General features: G+C 37.9%; 1 protein-coding gene across 1 annotated transcript in view; it reads left to right on the top strand.

Moving 5' to 3' along the window:
* Nucleotides 1–2,652: 2,652 nt before the first annotated feature.
* LOC307104565 (succinate dehydrogenase [ubiquinone] cytochrome b small subunit, mitochondrial-like) overlaps nt 2,653–19,139 on the top strand; it is a gene marked incomplete at both ends in the record, with an annotated part of 106,090 nt that continues 89,603 nt past the window's right edge. Inside the window, one exon of the mRNA XM_079779485.1 lies at nt 2,653–2,719. Coding sequence (XP_079635611.1) covers nt 2,653–2,719 — 67 coding nt within the window. The remainder of the gene's footprint in view (nt 2,720–19,139) is intronic.

Consider the following 19,139-nt stretch of genomic DNA (forward strand, 5'->3'; position numbering starts at 1 on the left):
AAAAAATGTATATTTTAAAAATAATGACTCCACACCCTCTGATGGCTCAATTTATGGGCTGTTGACTACAGTTATCACTGCTGTGTAGCTTGTAGGCTGTGTTTAAACTTCTAGTTATTTTTTTCAGACACTCTGGGAGAAGTACTACCAATGACTTTACTAGGATGTTGGATGTAGAGTTACTGAGTTCTATATTTCCAACAATTAAAATAGTACCGTGGTCGGCAAACTGTGGCTCACGAGCCACATGCGGCTCTTTGGCCCCTTGAGTGTGGCTCTTCCACAAAATACCACAGCCTGGGCAAGTTTATTTTGAAGAAGTGGCGTTAGAAGAAGTTTAAGTTTAAAAAATTTGGCTCTCAAAAGAAATTTCAATCGTTGTACTGTTGATATTTGGCTGTGTTGACTAATGAGTTTGCCGACCACTGAGATAGTACATTGCTAACACAGCTTCCTGGGTTTGAAGAAAGTAGACTGTAATTTCTTTCTTTCAATGTTAAATATTGGCCAAAATTTCTAATCCCACAGCTCAGTATCCTCCTCTGAAATATCAAATGTGAACAGAAACAGAATTTATTTAAAGAAAGTGAAAACTACTTTTTTTTTTCAAAGACGGTGGATTATGACATTATAAATAAAACATTAGCACAAAGGACGTTTATGACAAGGTCATGGTATCTTTCCAAGCAGATAAAGATTTGGGGGTAGAATATACACAATTAAGAGATTCATAGCATACACTTTATTTTTTTCATTCCTAAATTGTACTAATGCTATACACATTTCTCAGCAACAATACAATGGTGGTTTTATCAGCCCTGGCCCATGTGTTCCAAACGTTCTGTGGGGATCTTAGGAGCTTGTCTTGCCCTACTTAGAAAGGCTGAGATAACATCCCTGCAGGCTCATCATCCTATTAAAAAAATAGCTGTTAACTTAAATATGGGCAATAGAGGGAGCTACATTCCAAGAGACTCCCCACAGCAAAATACCAGCTTGAAAAGAATACAAAGCACTATGGAGTGCACTTGTTAAATAATGATCCTAATGGAACATCATATTCATCAACAAGCTCTGAGCATGCTTGCTTCAGCAAGGATTATAGATATTGTAGCAGCTATGGAATTCAATCTTTCTAAAGGTGGCTACGGTGGGGAATGTACATACTTGAGAGGTAGGCTCAATAAATAACTTTATGGTGAATTTGTGCCAAGCCTAAAAGTTATGACACAATGTCACTAGATGTTGTAAACTTTAGCATTGTTCTCTAACCTTCCAGGTATTAGAGACTAAAAAGGAATTTACTTTGCCCCATGGTGCTTTTGTTTAAGGTTGAAAAGAAATGAGTGCTACCAATTGGGGAGCATAGAAAAGCAGTGTTACATAATGGCATCTGAATGCCAGTGCCTTCAATAGCTCTACCACAGCATCTAAAACACAGTTATCTCCAAAACTCAGATGGAATCCAGAATTTACTAAACAATGGCTTCTATTTATCCTCTCTGTTTGGAAAATGTTAGATACATGTAAAAATGTTTCTTTTGGGAGAGAATAAAGAATGATGCACTAATTTTAATTCTTGTTGGTTTACTAAGTATTTAGAATTTTTATCACAGCTATTTGTTATAGTAAACAGCTTCTAAATTTACTCACCAAATGAAATTAAAACTAGATCTATGTAAACAACTATTCCTGAGATGAAAATATGTATTTGAAAGCTGACTTGAAGCCTGTTTAACTACAACACTTACGCAGAGTGATAAAAAAAAGTAAATATATGCTTAGAAAAATTACATATCGAATTAAGTATCCCCATCAACATATGATGGTGAAGAGAAAAAAGAGTAATAAGCTGGTTTATGAAAAATTGTTGGAAGGTCTTTAAAAAGAATGTTAGAAGGATATGGTTGTGATTACTGTGTTCTAAGGAGGAGACTCCTCTCCACTACAAGGTTCAAATCATGGTGGTGGTCCATACATAGGGTAATTCTTTTAGATAAGACTTTGCAGAATATGATCTATGACAAATAATTAATAGTTACCTAGGAAAATATTACATGAGGTGAGATTAACTGAGGTCAGAGGATGAACGGAGAAGGAAAGCGTTATATTGGCTAAATACACAAATAATATTCAGAATTCTAGTAATAAAAACACAAAGAATTAGGAAACATGATGCAACAGAAATAAAAGAGATGAAATGTTTAAAATGACTTAAATAATATATAGGGAATTAAATAATTTCTGGACAACACTTAACCACTCTTTAACTGTTAAGAAAATGATGGAAAATAATTTAAATTAAGAAAATTCTTAAATGAGCATCCCTGAAGATTAGCAAAATTTACTTTAAAATTTAGATAATTTTTTAAATTGCTGATGGAAGAATTTGAATGAGACCAGACTGAAGAAAGGAACTGAGGGACCAAACACTAATAAAATAAATAAATTCTACTTAGGAGAACTTAAAACCTACATCTACCCCATTTGGGGTTGTAAATAAGGCATAAAACAGACCTAAGTTTCCTGAAGTCCACTACACAATAAGATCTAAGGTTATATTTACAGAAAGATCCATCCTGGTACATGAAAATTTACAAGTGAAAATGATACCGGAACAGGGAGCTGTGGTTCTTCCCAAGATCGTGTCTCATGGAGTCGAAGAATGCAATCGAGGACCAGAAGAATCAAGCAAGAGATGAAGGATTTATTCAAGCAGGTACAGACTCCTGGCTCAGGGAGGGGGCCCAAGAGAGGGTGCCACTGAAGCTCACTTGTCTAGGGGTTTTATCCACTATGGATCCATTCTTTGTCTACCCATGTTACTCTCTTATGGCTCCTTCTATCTTTCTTGCCTAGCAATAATTTCAAAATCCACCCTGTGCCCGCCTCATTCTTTTCTCTTCCTCCCCTCTCTTGCAAGATTCTGTGCTTTGGAGATAAGCATTCTTATCTCCTGACATCCTGTTTTCTGCAAGATAAATATTCCTGAGGTTTTGGCTAACTCCAGTGGTCACCTTTGCACTTCCTCTTTCCTGAGCCCCTCTCCTATCTGCCTGTTTGCTTCTAACTCCTCTCAGATGGAGTGTGGGCTCACAGACCAAAGGGTCATGGTTTCATTCCATCAAGGGCAGGTACCTTGGTTGCAGACTCCATCCTGGCCCTAGTTAGGGTGAGTACAGGAGGCAACCAATCAATGTGTCTCTCTCACATCGAGGTTTCTCTCTCTATGTATCTCCCCCTCCCTTCACTCTTTAAAAATCAATGAAGAAGAAAAAAGCATCCTCAGTTTTTAAATTAAAATTAAATTATATTAAATTAAATTAAAATTTGCATTTGGCATTCAGTTTCTTGGGAACATGGATTACAACAGAATTTGTATTGGGGAGTAAACTAAGGTTGGGTTGGACATCTTTGCAAATATTTTCAGAAATCCTTTGACTTACATACAATTTTTCCAATTTTACTGAGTAAAAAAGTAGTTAAATAATATTCGAATGAATGGTAAAACTGCCATGCTTAACTTATACTAGGCAACTAAGGCTGTGTGGAACACCTTTATAATGGCTTCATGGTGTAATCTAATGGTTGACATCCTGAGGGTTCAAATCTACAACAGTTAGAATTGATAACATTTTTGTAAATAAAAAGCATGGAGTTAAACATATTATGGATAGTAATCTTTTTAATTTATTTTTTCTCTTTATTTAAATTTTCTTTTTTCATCACCATTTATGCCCCCTATACCCTCTTTTACCTTGAGAGTTAACATTTTTTAGGTTGAAAATGAAATGCTTTCTCTCTCAGATGGCTGGCCTATAGGCTAATAACTCTTGCTGTAGATATGCTAATTAACTAGAGGAATACTGCTTGAGGCTTGAGCAGCCCCCTTGTCAGCAAAGAGATGGTAAAATATGCACAAAATAATGAATGTTTTTTTTGTTTGTTTGTTTTTTAAAGATAAGGATGTTTCTTATTTTATTTTTATTTTAATATATTTTATTGATTTTTCACAGAGAGGAAGGGAGAGGGATAGAGAGTTAGAAACATCGATGGGAGAGAAACATCGATCAGCCGCCTCCTGCACACCCCCTACTGGGGATGTGCCTGCAACCAAGGTACATGCCCTTGACCGGAATCGAACCCGGGACCTTTCAGTCCGCAGGCCGACGCTCCATCCACTGAGCCAAACCGGTTTCGGCATGAATGTTTTTTAAAGATTCACAGAAGTCTCCATAACTGGACTCTGATCAGTGGGAGTCAATGGACCAACTGGGAATAAAGGGATTGAGAAATGTTGCACTCTTCCTTGAATCCCTTTTAATGCCTACCTTTCTATGGCCAGCACTTAACCCTCCCTCCTTCCCTTAATAATGCAAGATGTCTCAATTCCAAACTGTCTTATGATGAATTTGAGAATGGGTACTCCCATGTTCTTTCGCTAGGCCTTCTCAATCAATAAAGTTTTCCTTGCTCCAAACTTTGATCTGTTGGGTACTGGCCTTTCTTTTGAAGCATCAGGCACAAGTTCCTTGAGCCTGTAACAAAAATAGAAATGCAAACACATTTCAAATCCATTTTTGGTTACCTATACTATTATTTCCAAAAAGATTCATAAAAACCATTAACATTCTTGCCTTTGAGATGATGTGATGTTATATTGGTATGTCATGGGCTCTCTATTATGTCATTTTACAATATTTTGTACTACTTTCTGTTACTAGAGGCATATATCATTGTGTGTGTGATTTATTCACTCAAAAGTGATGCTGGGTGGCACCCAGAAAAGCCAAGGAAGCCTCAACACGATACTTGGTTCAAAGTTCTTGTTGCAAAACAAGAAAGAATTTGAGAGCATGACAGAAAGATTTAGCAAAACACAGTACATTTATTAAAACAATAGTAGGCACTCAAGAAGTGAGAGGGGCCCAGTCAGCATAGCTCAGTGGTTGAGCATTGACCTATAAACCAGAAGGTCACAGTTTGATCCCAATATGGGGCATGCATGAGGCAGCTGGTCAATGCTTCTCTCTCATCATTGATGTTTCTATATCTCTTTCTCTCTCTTTGTCTCTGAAATCAATAAAAAAAATTAAAACTTATAAAAAGAAGAAGTGAGAGCAGATGACCTGGGAGAACAAGATGCTCTGATGAGGTCAGGGTGGAAGGTTCTTATTAAACATGAACAAGGGTGTTTAGGGTGATCCTCTGCTTCTGACGAAAATGAGATAACTCCAGAAACAGCTCATCCTTGTCCCTCCTCTCCAACTGTTGACTTTCTTTCTTTCTTTCTTTCTTTCTTTCTTTCTTTCTTTCTTTCTTTCTTTCTTTCTTTCTTTCTTTCTTTCTTCCTTCCTTCCTTCCTTCCTTCCTTCCTTCCTTCCTTCCTTCCTTCCTTCCTTCCTTCCTTCCTTCCTTCTTCCTTCCTTCCTTCCTTCCTTCCTTCCTTCCTTCCTTCCTTCCTTCCTTCCTTCTTTCTTTCTTTCTTTCTTTCTTTCTTTCTTTCTTTCTTTCTTTCTTTCTTTCTTTCTTTCTTTCTTTTTCTTTCATTTCTCAATTATAGAAAACTAGAGGCCCATTGATTCGTGCAATAGGCCTTCCTTCCCTTGGCTTCCAGCACAGGTTTTCCTCTGGCACCCGGGACCCAGGCCTTCCCTCCAGCCAGAGTCTGCTTCTTTGTCTTTGCTGCAGACTCCGGCTGGAGTCTGCCATCTTCTCTCCAGACTCAGGCTGGAGTTTCCATCTTCGTCTTCACTGCAGACTCAGGCCAGAGTCTGCCATCTTTGTCTTCACTGCAGCTGTCTTTGTCTTTGCTGCAGACTCTGGAGTCTGCAGTCTTCGTCTTCCCTGCAGCCGGAGTGCTGCTCCTGTAGATCCCTTCACCCCCTGCCCTCCTCTCATAGTAGGCATCCTTCCCTGCCCAGCCACTCTGCGCCTGGAGCAGCTGGGCGGCCTCCATCTTTGTCCTTCTAATTTGCATATGCCTTCCTGATTGGCTGGTGGGCGTAAAGGAGTGATGGTCAATTTGCATCTTTCTCTTTTATTATTGTAGATTAGGGAGGGGACAATGAGGGAAGAGGTGGTCAGTGAATATTGCATCTATAATGTTCCAGTCAAGAGAGAAAAGGGGAGAGGTAGAGCTTGAGGCCTTTATTCCCTATTCTAACTATCCAGCCTCAAAAGTATGTTGTAAAATGTTGATTAATTTAACTAAGTATTCACTGCATAATTTTACATTAAAATATAAAGACATGAAAGTAAGAAAATATGAATAATTCAAAATACATTTCTTATTTTTATATTAATTTTTATTCCAACAGCCATTAGATTTATTTCTCTCAGATTTTAAGAATAACTCATAGTGAACGCACTTGCAATTCTCATATAAAACAAAAGTTGATAAAAAAAAAACTTTCTAGATGATATTCCTCTGTGTGCTGCCAGCACGCAGTGAAAGAGCATTGGTGTCATTTATTTGAAAAGTCTTCAAGTCATTGACATAAATGGGCCAGGAGCAGTGAGAATAAATTATAAGATAGAGGATATTCAATGGCCATCGGATACCATGTTATAAAGGTTGCTAGTGGTTTTTTTCTTTTTTATATTGACTAACAGAAACAAAAATCTACCCTTCATATTTTGAAGAAGCAAAACTATCATAATTGAAATTTTAACCTATTGACATTGAGCAAGACAAAAAGGCACTTCATTTTTTTAGTTGATACCAATAAAAGTCTCGATCACTTTAGATTATAATTATTTGAAAACCAATGCATAAAAAATGCAGTTATTTATTTCTACCTCAGTAAATCTTACTATACCTCAACCTCCCATATGTGGGTCCCAGAAATGCTTTTTTCATGCCCCATTTCCACCAGCAACAAGTTGAGATGGTATTCAATATGCTTGAACATTTTTAACTGTTTATTTTATTGAACACTAGTTCTACACTTAGCTCCAATATTATCAACTGTCCTGTCTCTCTTCAAATAGATGACAGATAGATGATTGATGATAGATGATAGATAGATGATAGATAGATAGATAGATAGATAGATAGATAGATAGATAGATGATAGGTAGATGATATAGATAGATAGATAGATAGATGATAGATAGATAGATAGATAGATAGATAGATAGATAGATAGATAGATGATAGATAGTAGATATATAAATATATAGGATCTCACCCAACACTGAAAGAACTCACCTCAAAATTTATTTTGTTGTCTTATGCTTTCCATATATCTTACCTTATTCCTTTAAAAAAAAAAACAACACTCTTTCTCAAGAAGCTTATTATAGTCAAATTATCTTATATCTTATTCCTTAATCCCAACAAATCCATTCTAACTTTACATAATTTCTCAAATCAACTTATGCACTTAATCGTTTTTCTTTCATTGTTGTAACTATTACACTTGAGTGCATATTCCCATCTTTCCCAGATTCACAAAATTTCTGTATTCTGCTCTCTCTTTCCTTTATCATTAAGGTATCCATATATGATGATATTCACTATTTTAGCAGCTCAATTTACCTCATATATTTTTATGTTTTCTGCCCAAATAATCACTATTCCTCTCCAACTAGAGTATTCTCAGGATTTTTGGAGTCTACCTTACATTGTGAGCTTAACCTGTGTGATCTTGGTAGTATCTGCCTTCTAATGTGGGTTATGAGTAATATCAGTAAACTTTTAAAAAGCTGATAGTGACTATCATTTTAATAAGCTTGTGCACATATTTTTATACATTTACTAAATAATACACCACAGCAAAGCAAAAAATGTGCTTTTTTTCATTTTTTACACATTAAGGATCACAAGCTTCTCTGTTCTATGTTCATTTCACATCTTTATATTGCCTACAAAAATGTTTCAGAAAATAGAAAATGGTCAAAAAGTACTTTTCTCGCAAAGAAACATGACCATTTTGATTTCTGCACATGGCTTTTCTAGCACACATTATGACTTTATGACACTTATTTATTTTTTTCTTATTTTTTTCTTTCTTTATTGATTAAGGTATTACATATGTGTCCTTATCCCCCACATCCTCCCATTGCCCCCCTCTTGTCCCCCCATGGCATTTCTTTTTTTTACATACCTTTGTCCACCTTGATTGTAAACAACCTAAGTCCATTATATGACTATTAAACAAATCTAAAAAAAAAAACTAAAAAAAAAAACCCTGAAATTCTTTCATGGCATTATACATTTTCTCTGTATCCCATTCCTTTGGTGGCTTTTACCCCTAGTTTTATTAAGATACTAGAGGCCTGGTGCATGAAATTCGTGCCTGGGTAGGGTCCCTAGGCCTGTCCTGTGATCAGGGCCAATCAGGTTCCCCGCCTCCCCGCCTCCCCGCCTCCCTGCCTCCTCCTTCTCTCGCTCCCTCAGCACCCTGCCACTGCTGCTGGTCACATGCCATGTTCCACACTGCCCCCTAGTGGTCAGCACATGTCATAGTGCATGATCAAACTCCTTTTCTCCTGGTCGAACTCCTGAGGGGACACTTTGCTTATTAGCCTTTTATACATATAGAAGATACTTTACATGTAATATTGTGTAACTTTAAAGTGATTTGATAAACATATGTATTGTGACTTGATCACCAAACAAATATTAGTTAACACACCTATCACTTCATATAATTACCGTTTTTGGCATGTAAGAACATTAAGATCTACTTTTAGCAACTTTCAAATATATAATAAGATATTGTTATCTATAGCTCCCATGCTGTGCATTAGATTGCCAGAAATTATTCATCTTATATGAAGTTTGTACCGTTTGGCCAACTTCATTCCATTTCCTCCATCCCACAGGCCCCACCAGTCTACTCTCTCTGTTTCTATGAGTTTGGCCTTTTTAGGGGGTCTCATATAAGTGATATGATACAGTATTTGTCTTTCTCTGTCTGACTTATTTTACTTCACATAATAATCTTTAGTTCCATGCATCCCACAAATGGCAAGCTTTCCTCTTTTTTCATGGCTGAATAATTGGTTTAAGTACTTCCATGTTTTTCATAGTGGCTGTACCAATTTACATTTTCACAAACAGTGCACAAGGGTTCTCTTCTCTCCACATCCACACCAGCACTTGTCATCTCTTGTCTTTTTAGTGACACTCATTTTAACAGGTGTGAAGTGATATCTCATTGTGGTTTTGGTTAGCATTTCTTTGATAATTAGTTATGTTGAGCAACTTTTCATGTAACCCTTGACCATTTGCATGTTTTCTTTGGAAAAATGTCTATTCAGACCATCTTCCGGTAGAGTTTTTTTAATGATGCTCCCACCTATCTGGCTGAGGACCCATCCTATCTATGCTTAAGCTTAACATAAAATAGAGGTGCTGCTTATGGTATTAATAAGAAATATGTGAACTATTTTATTTGCTAGAAAGTACATTAAACAACACAAATTATCTCGAATATATTACACTAATATATTGGATGGCCTGCCTGTGCATTCTTTTTAAATATATTTTTATTGATTTCAGAGAGGAAGAAAGAGGGAGAGAGATAGAAGCATCAATGATGACAGAGGCACATTGATTGGTTGCCTCCTGCATGCACCACAACCAAGGCCAGGGATGGCGCTTGCAATGTAGGGGATTGAGGCTGCAACCCAGGTATGTGCCCTTGACCAGAATCTAACCTGGGACCCTTCAGTCCACAGGCTTACACTCTATCCACTGAGCCAAACCAGCCACAGCTGCCTATGCATTTTGTAGTTCATGCATATATTTCAGTGAATCATCCCCAAACATACAACACTAGGTCTCTGATACAGAACAAATTTTGTTTCCAGATGAATTTAATATCTCTATATATAAAATACTAATATGCAACTAGACCTAATGGCGGAACAACTGAACAACCAACCAAACAACTGAACAATCGGTCGCTATGACGTGCACTGACCACCAGGGGGCACGCGCAGAACATGGCGGGTGTCGGCCACGACAGGATGGTGGAGCAGGTGAGCAGGGGTGCCAGACCAAGGTGGAGTGCCAGTCGCTGTCATCAGGGTGAGCCTCTGGTGGTTACTAAATATTCTTTGCTTCCACACGCCACGGTTCCACACTGTGCTTGCACCTGCTGCCAGCGCTGGCCCCGCTTGCAACCACTGCCAGCCCCTGGCACCAGTCCCAATTGCTCTGCACCATCAGTGGGTGTGAGTGGTGGCTGCCGGCCCTGATCGTCTCCCCCTGTGCCTGAGGGGCCATCAGGGCAGCAGCCACCACTCACACCTGCTGATGGTGCCGGCTCTGCTCACACCTGCTGCTGGTGCCGGCCCCAATCACTCTGTACCATCAGCGGGTGCGAACGGGGCTGGTGCCATCAGTGCATGGAAGCAGCAGTGGTGGAAGCGGGGCTGCCAGCAAAGTGGGGACTGAGGGCTGTGGCAGGAGGGGCCGGGCGGGAGCACGAAGGATGGGCCGAGAACTGTCCCCGTGCCCACCGCAGTCATATGGCCCAAAGTTCCTTTCAAGGTGCACGAATTCGTGCACAGGGCCCCTGGTTTTAAAATAAAACACAATTTTGCCTTGAGGGAAGCCTGGAAAGAATACTTTGATTTTGTTTTATTTATCATATGGACAGTGGAAATACTTCCTTGGTCCTGAAAGTTCATAGCCTATGTATTTGAATATCTACGATTCATGACTTTTTATATTTAACTTTGCTTTAAAACCATGGAGAGCACTTAATTTATTTTTTTAATGTTACATGCAATAAACCTTAATATTTTAAGAAAAATGATCTTAAATATAATAATGTTACATGCAATAAACATTAATATCTCAAGAAAAACTATTTTAAATATGATAATGTTACATGCAATAAACACCAATTATTCAAGAAAAATCTTACATGTAATATTAAATGCAATAAACATTAATATTTCAAGAATAAAAGGATTTTAAGTATAATAATATTATCAAAACTGTACTAAAATAGTACAATATCACAAAAGTGGTAGGAAATATTAAAAATATGCAAATAACAGGATTACTTCTATTATATTCTAGTATATTTTCCCCCCTCTGGCTCTATTTTTGTTCATCAGTTTATGTTGTTCATTATATTTCACAAATGAGTGAGATCATATGATATTTATCTTTCTCCAACTGGGTTATTTTGCTTTGCATGATGCTTTTAAAGTCTATTTTGTCAGATATGAGTATTGCTACCCCAGCTTTTTTTTTCTTTTCCATTTGCATGGAAAATTTTTTCCATCCCTTCACTTTCATCCTGTGTGTGTCTTTTGTTTTGAGGTGGATCTCTTGTAGACAGCATATAGTTGGGTCATGTTTTTTTATCCATTCAGCTACCTTACACCTTTTGATCAGAGCATTTAATCCATTTACATTTAGGGTTATTACTGAGAGGTACTTATTTATAGCGCTTTTAATTCTGTATGAATAGGTTTCTCTCTGTGTTTCTTCTACTCAGCAATCCCTGGCAGCAATCCCTTTAGCATTTCTTGTAATGCTGGCTTGGTGGTGATGAACTCCTTTAGTCTTTTTTTTTTTTTTTTTTTTTTTTTTGTCTGGGAAGCTCTTTATTTGACCATCTATTTTGAATTATAGCCTTGCTGGATATAATAATTTCGATTTCAGATTCTTGCTTTTCATTACCTTGAGTACTTCAGGACATTCCCTTCTGGCCTGTAGAGTTTACTCCTTTGTAGGTAACAGTTTTCTCTTGTTGCCTTTAAGATTCTTTGTCTTTAATATTTGGCATTTTAATTATGATGTGTCTGGGCATGGGTCTTCTTGTTTGGGGTTCTCTGTGCCTCATGAACTTGTGTGACTTTTTCCTTTACCAGGTTAGGGAAGGTTTCTACCATTATTTATTCAAACATCTTCTCTATTCCTTTCTCCCTTTCTGCCTCTTCTGGCATACCTACTATTCTAATATTGTTACGTTTCACATTGTCCCGCAGCTCCCTTAAGCTATCCTCCTGTTTTTTAATTGTTTGTTTTTTTTTTTTTTCCTTTTTGGTTCTCTAATTGAGTGATATTTTCAACTCTGTCTTCTAATTCACTGATTCAATTCTCAACTTCCCCTAATCTGAGGTGTGTTCATTCCAATGTGTTCTTTATTTGTGTTATGTCATTCTTTATCTCAGACTGTTCTTTTTTCATAGTTACTATATATTTTTTCATACTGTTGAGCATTTTTAACATCATTACTCTGAACTCTGCTTCAGATAAATTTCTTATCTCTGCTTCATTTATCTCTTCTTCTGGAGAATTCTCCAATTCTTTCATTTGAAGGTTGTTTCTTTGTCTCCTCATTTTCATTGACTGATTGGATTTGTGACTATGTTTTAGATCCTCTATCCCTCTCAATCTCTAGTGAAGAACAGTGTTAAAGGCTGTTTCTGACTAATTGGATCAGGCAAAGACTCAAAGCCTCCAGAGACCGCCTCTGTCTACAGACTAATAGGATTTTGACTTGAATTGCCCCCAGGCAATCGTCCTCAGGTATGGCGAGAGTTTTTTCAACAGGGGAGGACAGTTGCTTCTGCCTGGAGGCTAATTGTTACTTTTAATTTCTTAAGTGGCCTCAAGGCAAGGTGATTTCCAATAGGGTGTGTCAACTGTCTTCCCCCCTAAGGCAAGGCATATGTCTATGTGGTAAAGATGTTCTCCACTGTGTGAGGGAATGACTCAGCCCACGAAACTTGGGGTGTCTGCCTTCTGAGCTCTATCCCCCAAGTCCCCAGTTCTGGGTTCTGCTCTCACAGATCTAGTCCATTTCACTCTCCCTCTGCCAGAGCACAAGGTGGGTGGCTCCACATGGAATGTTTGTGCATTGGCCTTTTAAGAGGGTGCCTGAACTTTCAGCTGCCACTCCCTGGCAGACAGCACCCCTCTGCTTTTCACAGCTAGATGTTATGTGGGTACCCTCCTCAGTTTGGTGCTCTCTGCTGGGGAGCCCAGTTTTGGGATTAGATCCCAGAGTTCTCAGTGGAACCCATTCCCCCTCTCCCCCAACACAGCTGAGATATCTCTCTGGGACTTCAGTTGCCATCTGTGGGTGCCCAGCCAGCCCTTTTATGCCTCCGCCTATCCTACCAGTCTCTATGCCATCTCCACATTTGGTCCTTGGGTATCAGGGTTCTCTCCTGATACCCAATAATCAACTTTTCCATTGATTATTTAGGCAGCCTTTCCATATTTCAGTTGTAATTCCAACTTGTTCCTGGGAGCATGTCCATGCAGCATCCTCCTACTCTGCCACCATTTTTAATCCCATGGAGAGCATTTTCTATATTTAACTTTGGTTTTCCAAAAAATGCCACACTGACATTGCTGCCTAACTGCCACTTTAAACTGAAAATCCCAAGACTGATAAACCTTTGAAACTAACTTCAGGATTGGAAAGAAAGAGTATTTTCCATATAAACCTTTGTATTATCACTAAAACAACAAAATATCATATTCAAATAAAGTAATTTAGTAATTACTTATCTAATACTGAATACATGCCAACTATTCTATTAGGTATACAAATATCAACAGATATAATTTGTATCTTCAAGTAGTTCAAGTTCTTCCAAGTTATATAGACATATAAACAATTAATTATAAAGTAATCTGAAAGTGCTTCATTAATTTCATTAACAAAGTTTTGTTAAAAAACCTAGGGGTACCCTAACTGGTTTGGCTCAGTGGATAGAGCATCGGCCTGCGGACTGAAAGGTCCCAGGTTCGATTCCGGCCAAGGGCATGTACCTTGGTTTTGGGCACATCCCCAGTAGGAGGTGTGCAGGAGGCAGCTGATCAATGTTTCTCTCCCATCGATCTTTCTAACTCTCTATCCCTCTCCCTTCCTCTCTGTAAAAAATCAATAAAATATATTTAAAAAAAAGAAAAAAACCTAGGGGAATCTATCTCTTGGCCCTATATAAATTATTAAGTCTACTGAGTGATCTATTTTTATTTTATTTTTCCACAAAAAAATTAGATTATATGATGATTTTTAACAGTTTGACCCAAAGTATTGACACTTAAAATGGCATATTTAGGGAGTGTATAAATGTATTACTTTTCTATATGCAAATTAGTGGTTATTTTATATCCACTAATTTTATATCCACTATACAATCATTACAATTATAGGAAATGTTTGAATATTCAGTTTGGTTTTTTGTATCTTCTTTCATATGAACTAGTCTCTGAGTGCCCAGGTTAATTAACTAATCACTGCATTGTCAACTCTGTATTATTCTCTCTGCTGTATCCTATCACTGATTTGTTCTGGGTTAAGATTTATATTTGGAATTGAGAGCCAAGGCTGGAACATGCTGAACAGAGTGTTCTATTTCTGTATGTAATGATAAATGTTGCTCTTGCCCAGAATGACAACGCTTTGCACTACTCCCAATTTGTAAATTGTTCCATTTGTTTGGCATAATAAGTATACTGATGTATTTACTTCTCTACCAAGGCCATGCTGTTCAATTCCTCCCTGCTAGCCAAATATACCACAAATCATAACTTTCTCATCAGTAGGAAGACTAAGTGTGATCTCTTTCATATGTAACTTCCCTGCTGTTATTTTAAGTTACAGTATTTTTAAAATTCAAGATTAGAAAAAGATTTGTTGTGATCTTTTCACTTATATCAATGACTTAGTCTTAACCCAGCAAACATCCTGACAAAATAATTGTGTACAAAGTACAATCTGTGGAAATGATTTAATGTTTATATAACTATGACTCCTTTTCAAAATGAACTTTCATTTCTTAACTATATTTTTTACACTTCAAATTTTAAAAAGTGCATATTTTGACTTCACATATTACAAAATGAAATGACTCAAAATTATATTCAGCTATGGTACCACATATGACTTTGCTTTCTTTTATCACATTTTCTAGTTCTTTTTCTCTAATAAGCATGGATTGCTTTTACAGTTCCCCCTAAAGGAGCATGCTTCAAGGGAAAAATGTTAGGGAGTTCAGTGCCAAGTGTTATTGGTTTCCCTTATACTATAACATAACCAAAGTTATACATAGTACTTACCATCTAAGTTAGGGGGTGCCAAACTATGACCCATTGGCTCTATTCAGCCCATTGCCTCATTTTGTAAAACAAGTTTTCTTGTAGCCATGCCCATACACTTATATAATGTTTGTGGATGTTTTAGTACTATAATGGCAGGCTTGAGTTTCATTGCCTCCAAGGTTTAATGGCCAATAAAGCCAAAATATTTACTTGTATGGAATTTACTGAAAACGTTTGATGACTTTGATCAAAATCAGAGTCAAAAATTAGAGTTGTTTCTGGTGTTCTGCTATTTTTTTTGTTTTTTGGTTGCTTTTTTTTTACTTTTTTTAAAAAATTCTTTGAATTATTTCTGCTTTTATTATTCCTAGGGTTGTTAGAAAGATCAAATGAATTAAATAAGCTAATATTTGCAAGTAGTTAAAAAAATACACAGTCATTGAAAAAGTCATATAAGTGTTGTTAATAAAGAATGCAAACCAACTTAGTATGTACACTAACTCAAAGGATGCCAGATCAAAGGATGCCATTGATGTCTGTTTAACCAAAATGTGGATGCTAACAGTCTTTGGATATTCATTATAAAGATCAAGACTAACTTTGGCTAAATTGGGCAATTCATGAGAAAGCAAAAATGTGCGTGTTTTTTAAGATAATTAATAATTAATTTAAACAAAAGAAAAAAGACTTGTGACTGATTTTCAATTATAAACATACTAGAGGCCTGGTGCATAAAATTCAGCTGCTGGCTGCCGGCTGCTGGCTTCCAGCTGGGGCCTGCCAGCCGTGTGGAGAGACCAGGGGAGGTTGGCCAGCTGGGGGAGGTTGGCTGTGGGAGCTCACTGACCACCAGGGGGCAGCTCCTGCATTGAGCATCTGCCCCTTGGTGGTCAGGGACATCATAGGAACCCATTGTTCCAATCATTACAGTTGTTCTGGGGTTCCGGTCGCTTAGGCTTTTATATATAGAGATTCTAGAGGAAATAGTATCTGTTTTTGCTAACTAGTCTGTAGCTAGCAGGCAACAATAGGCTAATTATTGATATCCCTTTAGCTGATAATTGAATATATTACAGCAATTTAGTTGGTTGCTTTGAAGTATTACTCTTGATTACATCATATTCGACAAAAGTAATTTTTTGATGTTATAATGCTGCAGTTACACAAAAATAAATATTTTAGATTTCAGAAAAAATTGAAAAGTTTGTGAATAATATTTATTCTTCAAATGTCTGTTCCTCTAACTAAGAGTAAAGTATCTCTAGTCGAATAGTTCTATCCAAAGTAATTTAAAAATGACTGTGTTTGGTTTTAGGTGCTCATTTGTGTTAGTGATGACATTTTGATCAGTGAATACAGGATTCTTTTGCATACTTCTGTTCCCTCACATTCTTTCTACACTATTTTTTTTAGGAAAAATTAGGTAAAATTTATCTTTGCACTCATAGAAATCTCTTTCTGTTGTTTAGTGTGAGTGTACATTAAAGTGAACAGATTGCTAAAACATCTATGCAAAATTTGGTTGGCTGATTATGAATCTGTTATATGTAGTTTTACAGCATTTAGAAGAATATAGATCAAAGTAAATATGGAAAAATGTGATAAACAATTAACATTTTCATTATGTATCAATGAATTTAAAGATGGTATACTAAAGCCCGGCCGGAGTGGCTCAGTGGTTGAGCATCGACCTATGAACCAGGAGGTCATGATTTGATTCCCAGTCAGGGCACATGCCTGGGTTGTGGACTCCATCCCCAGTAGAGGTAGTGCAGGAGGCAGCTGATCAATGATTCTTTGTCATCATTGATGTTTCTATCTCACTCTCCCTCTTCTTTCCTCTCTGAAATCAATAAAAATAAAAACACCTTTAAAAAAAAGATGGTATACTATAAAGCTGCATGCATGTTTCTCATCCTCCTTCAATCAGTGGGTTATCAGGGTCATTTCTTCTCATCTGATGGCAACAGCAGATATAATACCACATTACAAATACATTTCAAGCCTCTAATGGCGTAATATCTTATGGAGCTGCATAAGTCATGTGGATGAATCTAAGGTCCAGAGTTGGGTAAATAGATTCCATTAACCGTGATGCAATGACTAGTCACATGGAGTGTCAATGTGGTGACGGAGAGTACAGGATTGAATATTTTTGAAACATAATTTAATCTGTATAGTGTATTCTTTTTTGTTGTTGTTGTTAATCCTCACCCAATGATATTTTTCCATTGATTTTTAGAAAGAATGGAAAGGAGAGGGAAAGATAGAAAGCAAGAAACATCGATGTGAGAGAGACACATCCATTGATTGCCTCCCACAAGCTCCCTGACCAGGACCAAGGATTGAGCCTGCAACGTAGTTATGTGCCCTTGATCGGAATCTAATCAGGGACCTTCAATCTGCAGGCCTGACTCTCTATTCACTGAGTAAAACCGGCTAAGGCTGCACAGTGCATTCTACTCAAATCAGTTTAATCACAGCTTCACTATTCCTTTATTACAAGTAGTACCAGAAGCATCACTAAGGAAACCTAAGATTCTGCAGAGAGTAAGCATTTGTTTTAGAATCAGACTGGAAACAAATAAATTATTTTAGACACAGAAATTGCTAATATTGCAGCCTTAAACAAGTCCCTTACATTTTCTGTACTTTTCTTATGTTTAAATTAATAAAAATTTATTTCATGGGGTTTATGTTCAAGATGACCAGATGATATAGATGATATAGATGTAGATATAGACATGTTCAGAGTCGTTTTGGGGCCTCGGTTCTTGAGTTCAGCTAAGAAAGAACACAGAGCCAAGAACTCTAATGCAAGAGGTTTATTTAGAAAGTCACAGAGGTGGAAGAAGGGAGCCAGCTGGGGCTGGGTGGACTCATGAAACAATCACAGAGGCAAAAGAAGGGGCCTTGGAACTTAGGGGAAAGAAAGCAAAGATGACGCAACTGAGGGAAGAAGATGGAAAAAGGTGCAGGCATGTTCTAGAGAGAGATAAAGAGTGTGCCTGAAGAAAGAAGAGGGGAAGGTGTGGGCATGCTCTAAGCAAGAGAGTGTGTTGGGCCCTTTGTCTTAAGGACTTTTATCTGTTTTCCAAAGGAAGGAGTTTTAGGGGAGGTCTCAGGGAAGTATCCAATAGAATATTCATCAGCTTTCCAGGTGTGTTCTTTCAGGGTTGTGGTCTCTGCTGACTAGTGGGTGCTAGGGTAGGGGATCATTAGTCATTGCATCTGGTCATGATGTCAGACACAGTATCATTTCCTCTGGTTCTGCTGCTTTAGTGGGCCTGGAGCTGAAACACAACTGGAGCCTAGATGTGATATCTAGTTTGACCAAAACTCTGTCTCTATGGTCAACAGACACAGGGCTTTTATCCTAAGTTGGTTTGATGCAGGCCAGAACCTCATTGGCCCGGAGGCCTACTGCTTAAGAGGATGGTCATGCAAGGCATTGTATGGGAGTCACTTGAGGCTATTCTCTTGTGCCTCCTATAAGTGAAACCGAAATATGGGGTTTGAGTCCAAGTTCCTTGTCTCACAAAACCAAAGAATGGATTCACAGACAAAAATGATTAACAGAGGCAAAGTTTATTGAGAGAAGCCAGTCCTGGAAAAGGTGCAGCTGGGGTGCCAGGAGCCAGGCAGTGTCTAGAGCAGTGATGGCGAACCTATGACATGCATGTCAGCACTGACACGCGTAGCCATTTCTGATGACACGCAGCCGCTGAGGCGGCCGCATGCCGAGGATGAAACATTTGCTGCTCCTGAGGATGAAACATTTGCGAAATAATGTTTTTTCCTCAAAGTGACACACTACCTGAGTTATGCTCAGTTTTTTGGCGAAGTTTGACACACCAAGCTCAAAAGGTTGCCCATCACTGGCTAGAGCTTCCTTTCCATGTTACAGTTGAGTGTTAAAGTCTATCAGTCCATGTGAAGAGCCCCACATGGCCATAAGCCACATGGGTGCAGAGGAGCATACTTCCTGCCATCAACCCAAGAATCTAGCGTGCCAGGGAGAGAGCAAGGGCAAGAAGAAATGCACACTTTTTAATTTAAGGGATAGCTACAGCTTTGCTAGCTCTTGATTGGTCTTTTCAAAGAA

This window comes from Cnephaeus nilssonii, assembly GCF_951640355.1.
Source record: "Cnephaeus nilssonii genome assembly, chromosome: 8".
Taxonomy (NCBI): domain Eukaryota; kingdom Metazoa; phylum Chordata; class Mammalia; order Chiroptera; family Vespertilionidae; genus Cnephaeus; species Cnephaeus nilssonii.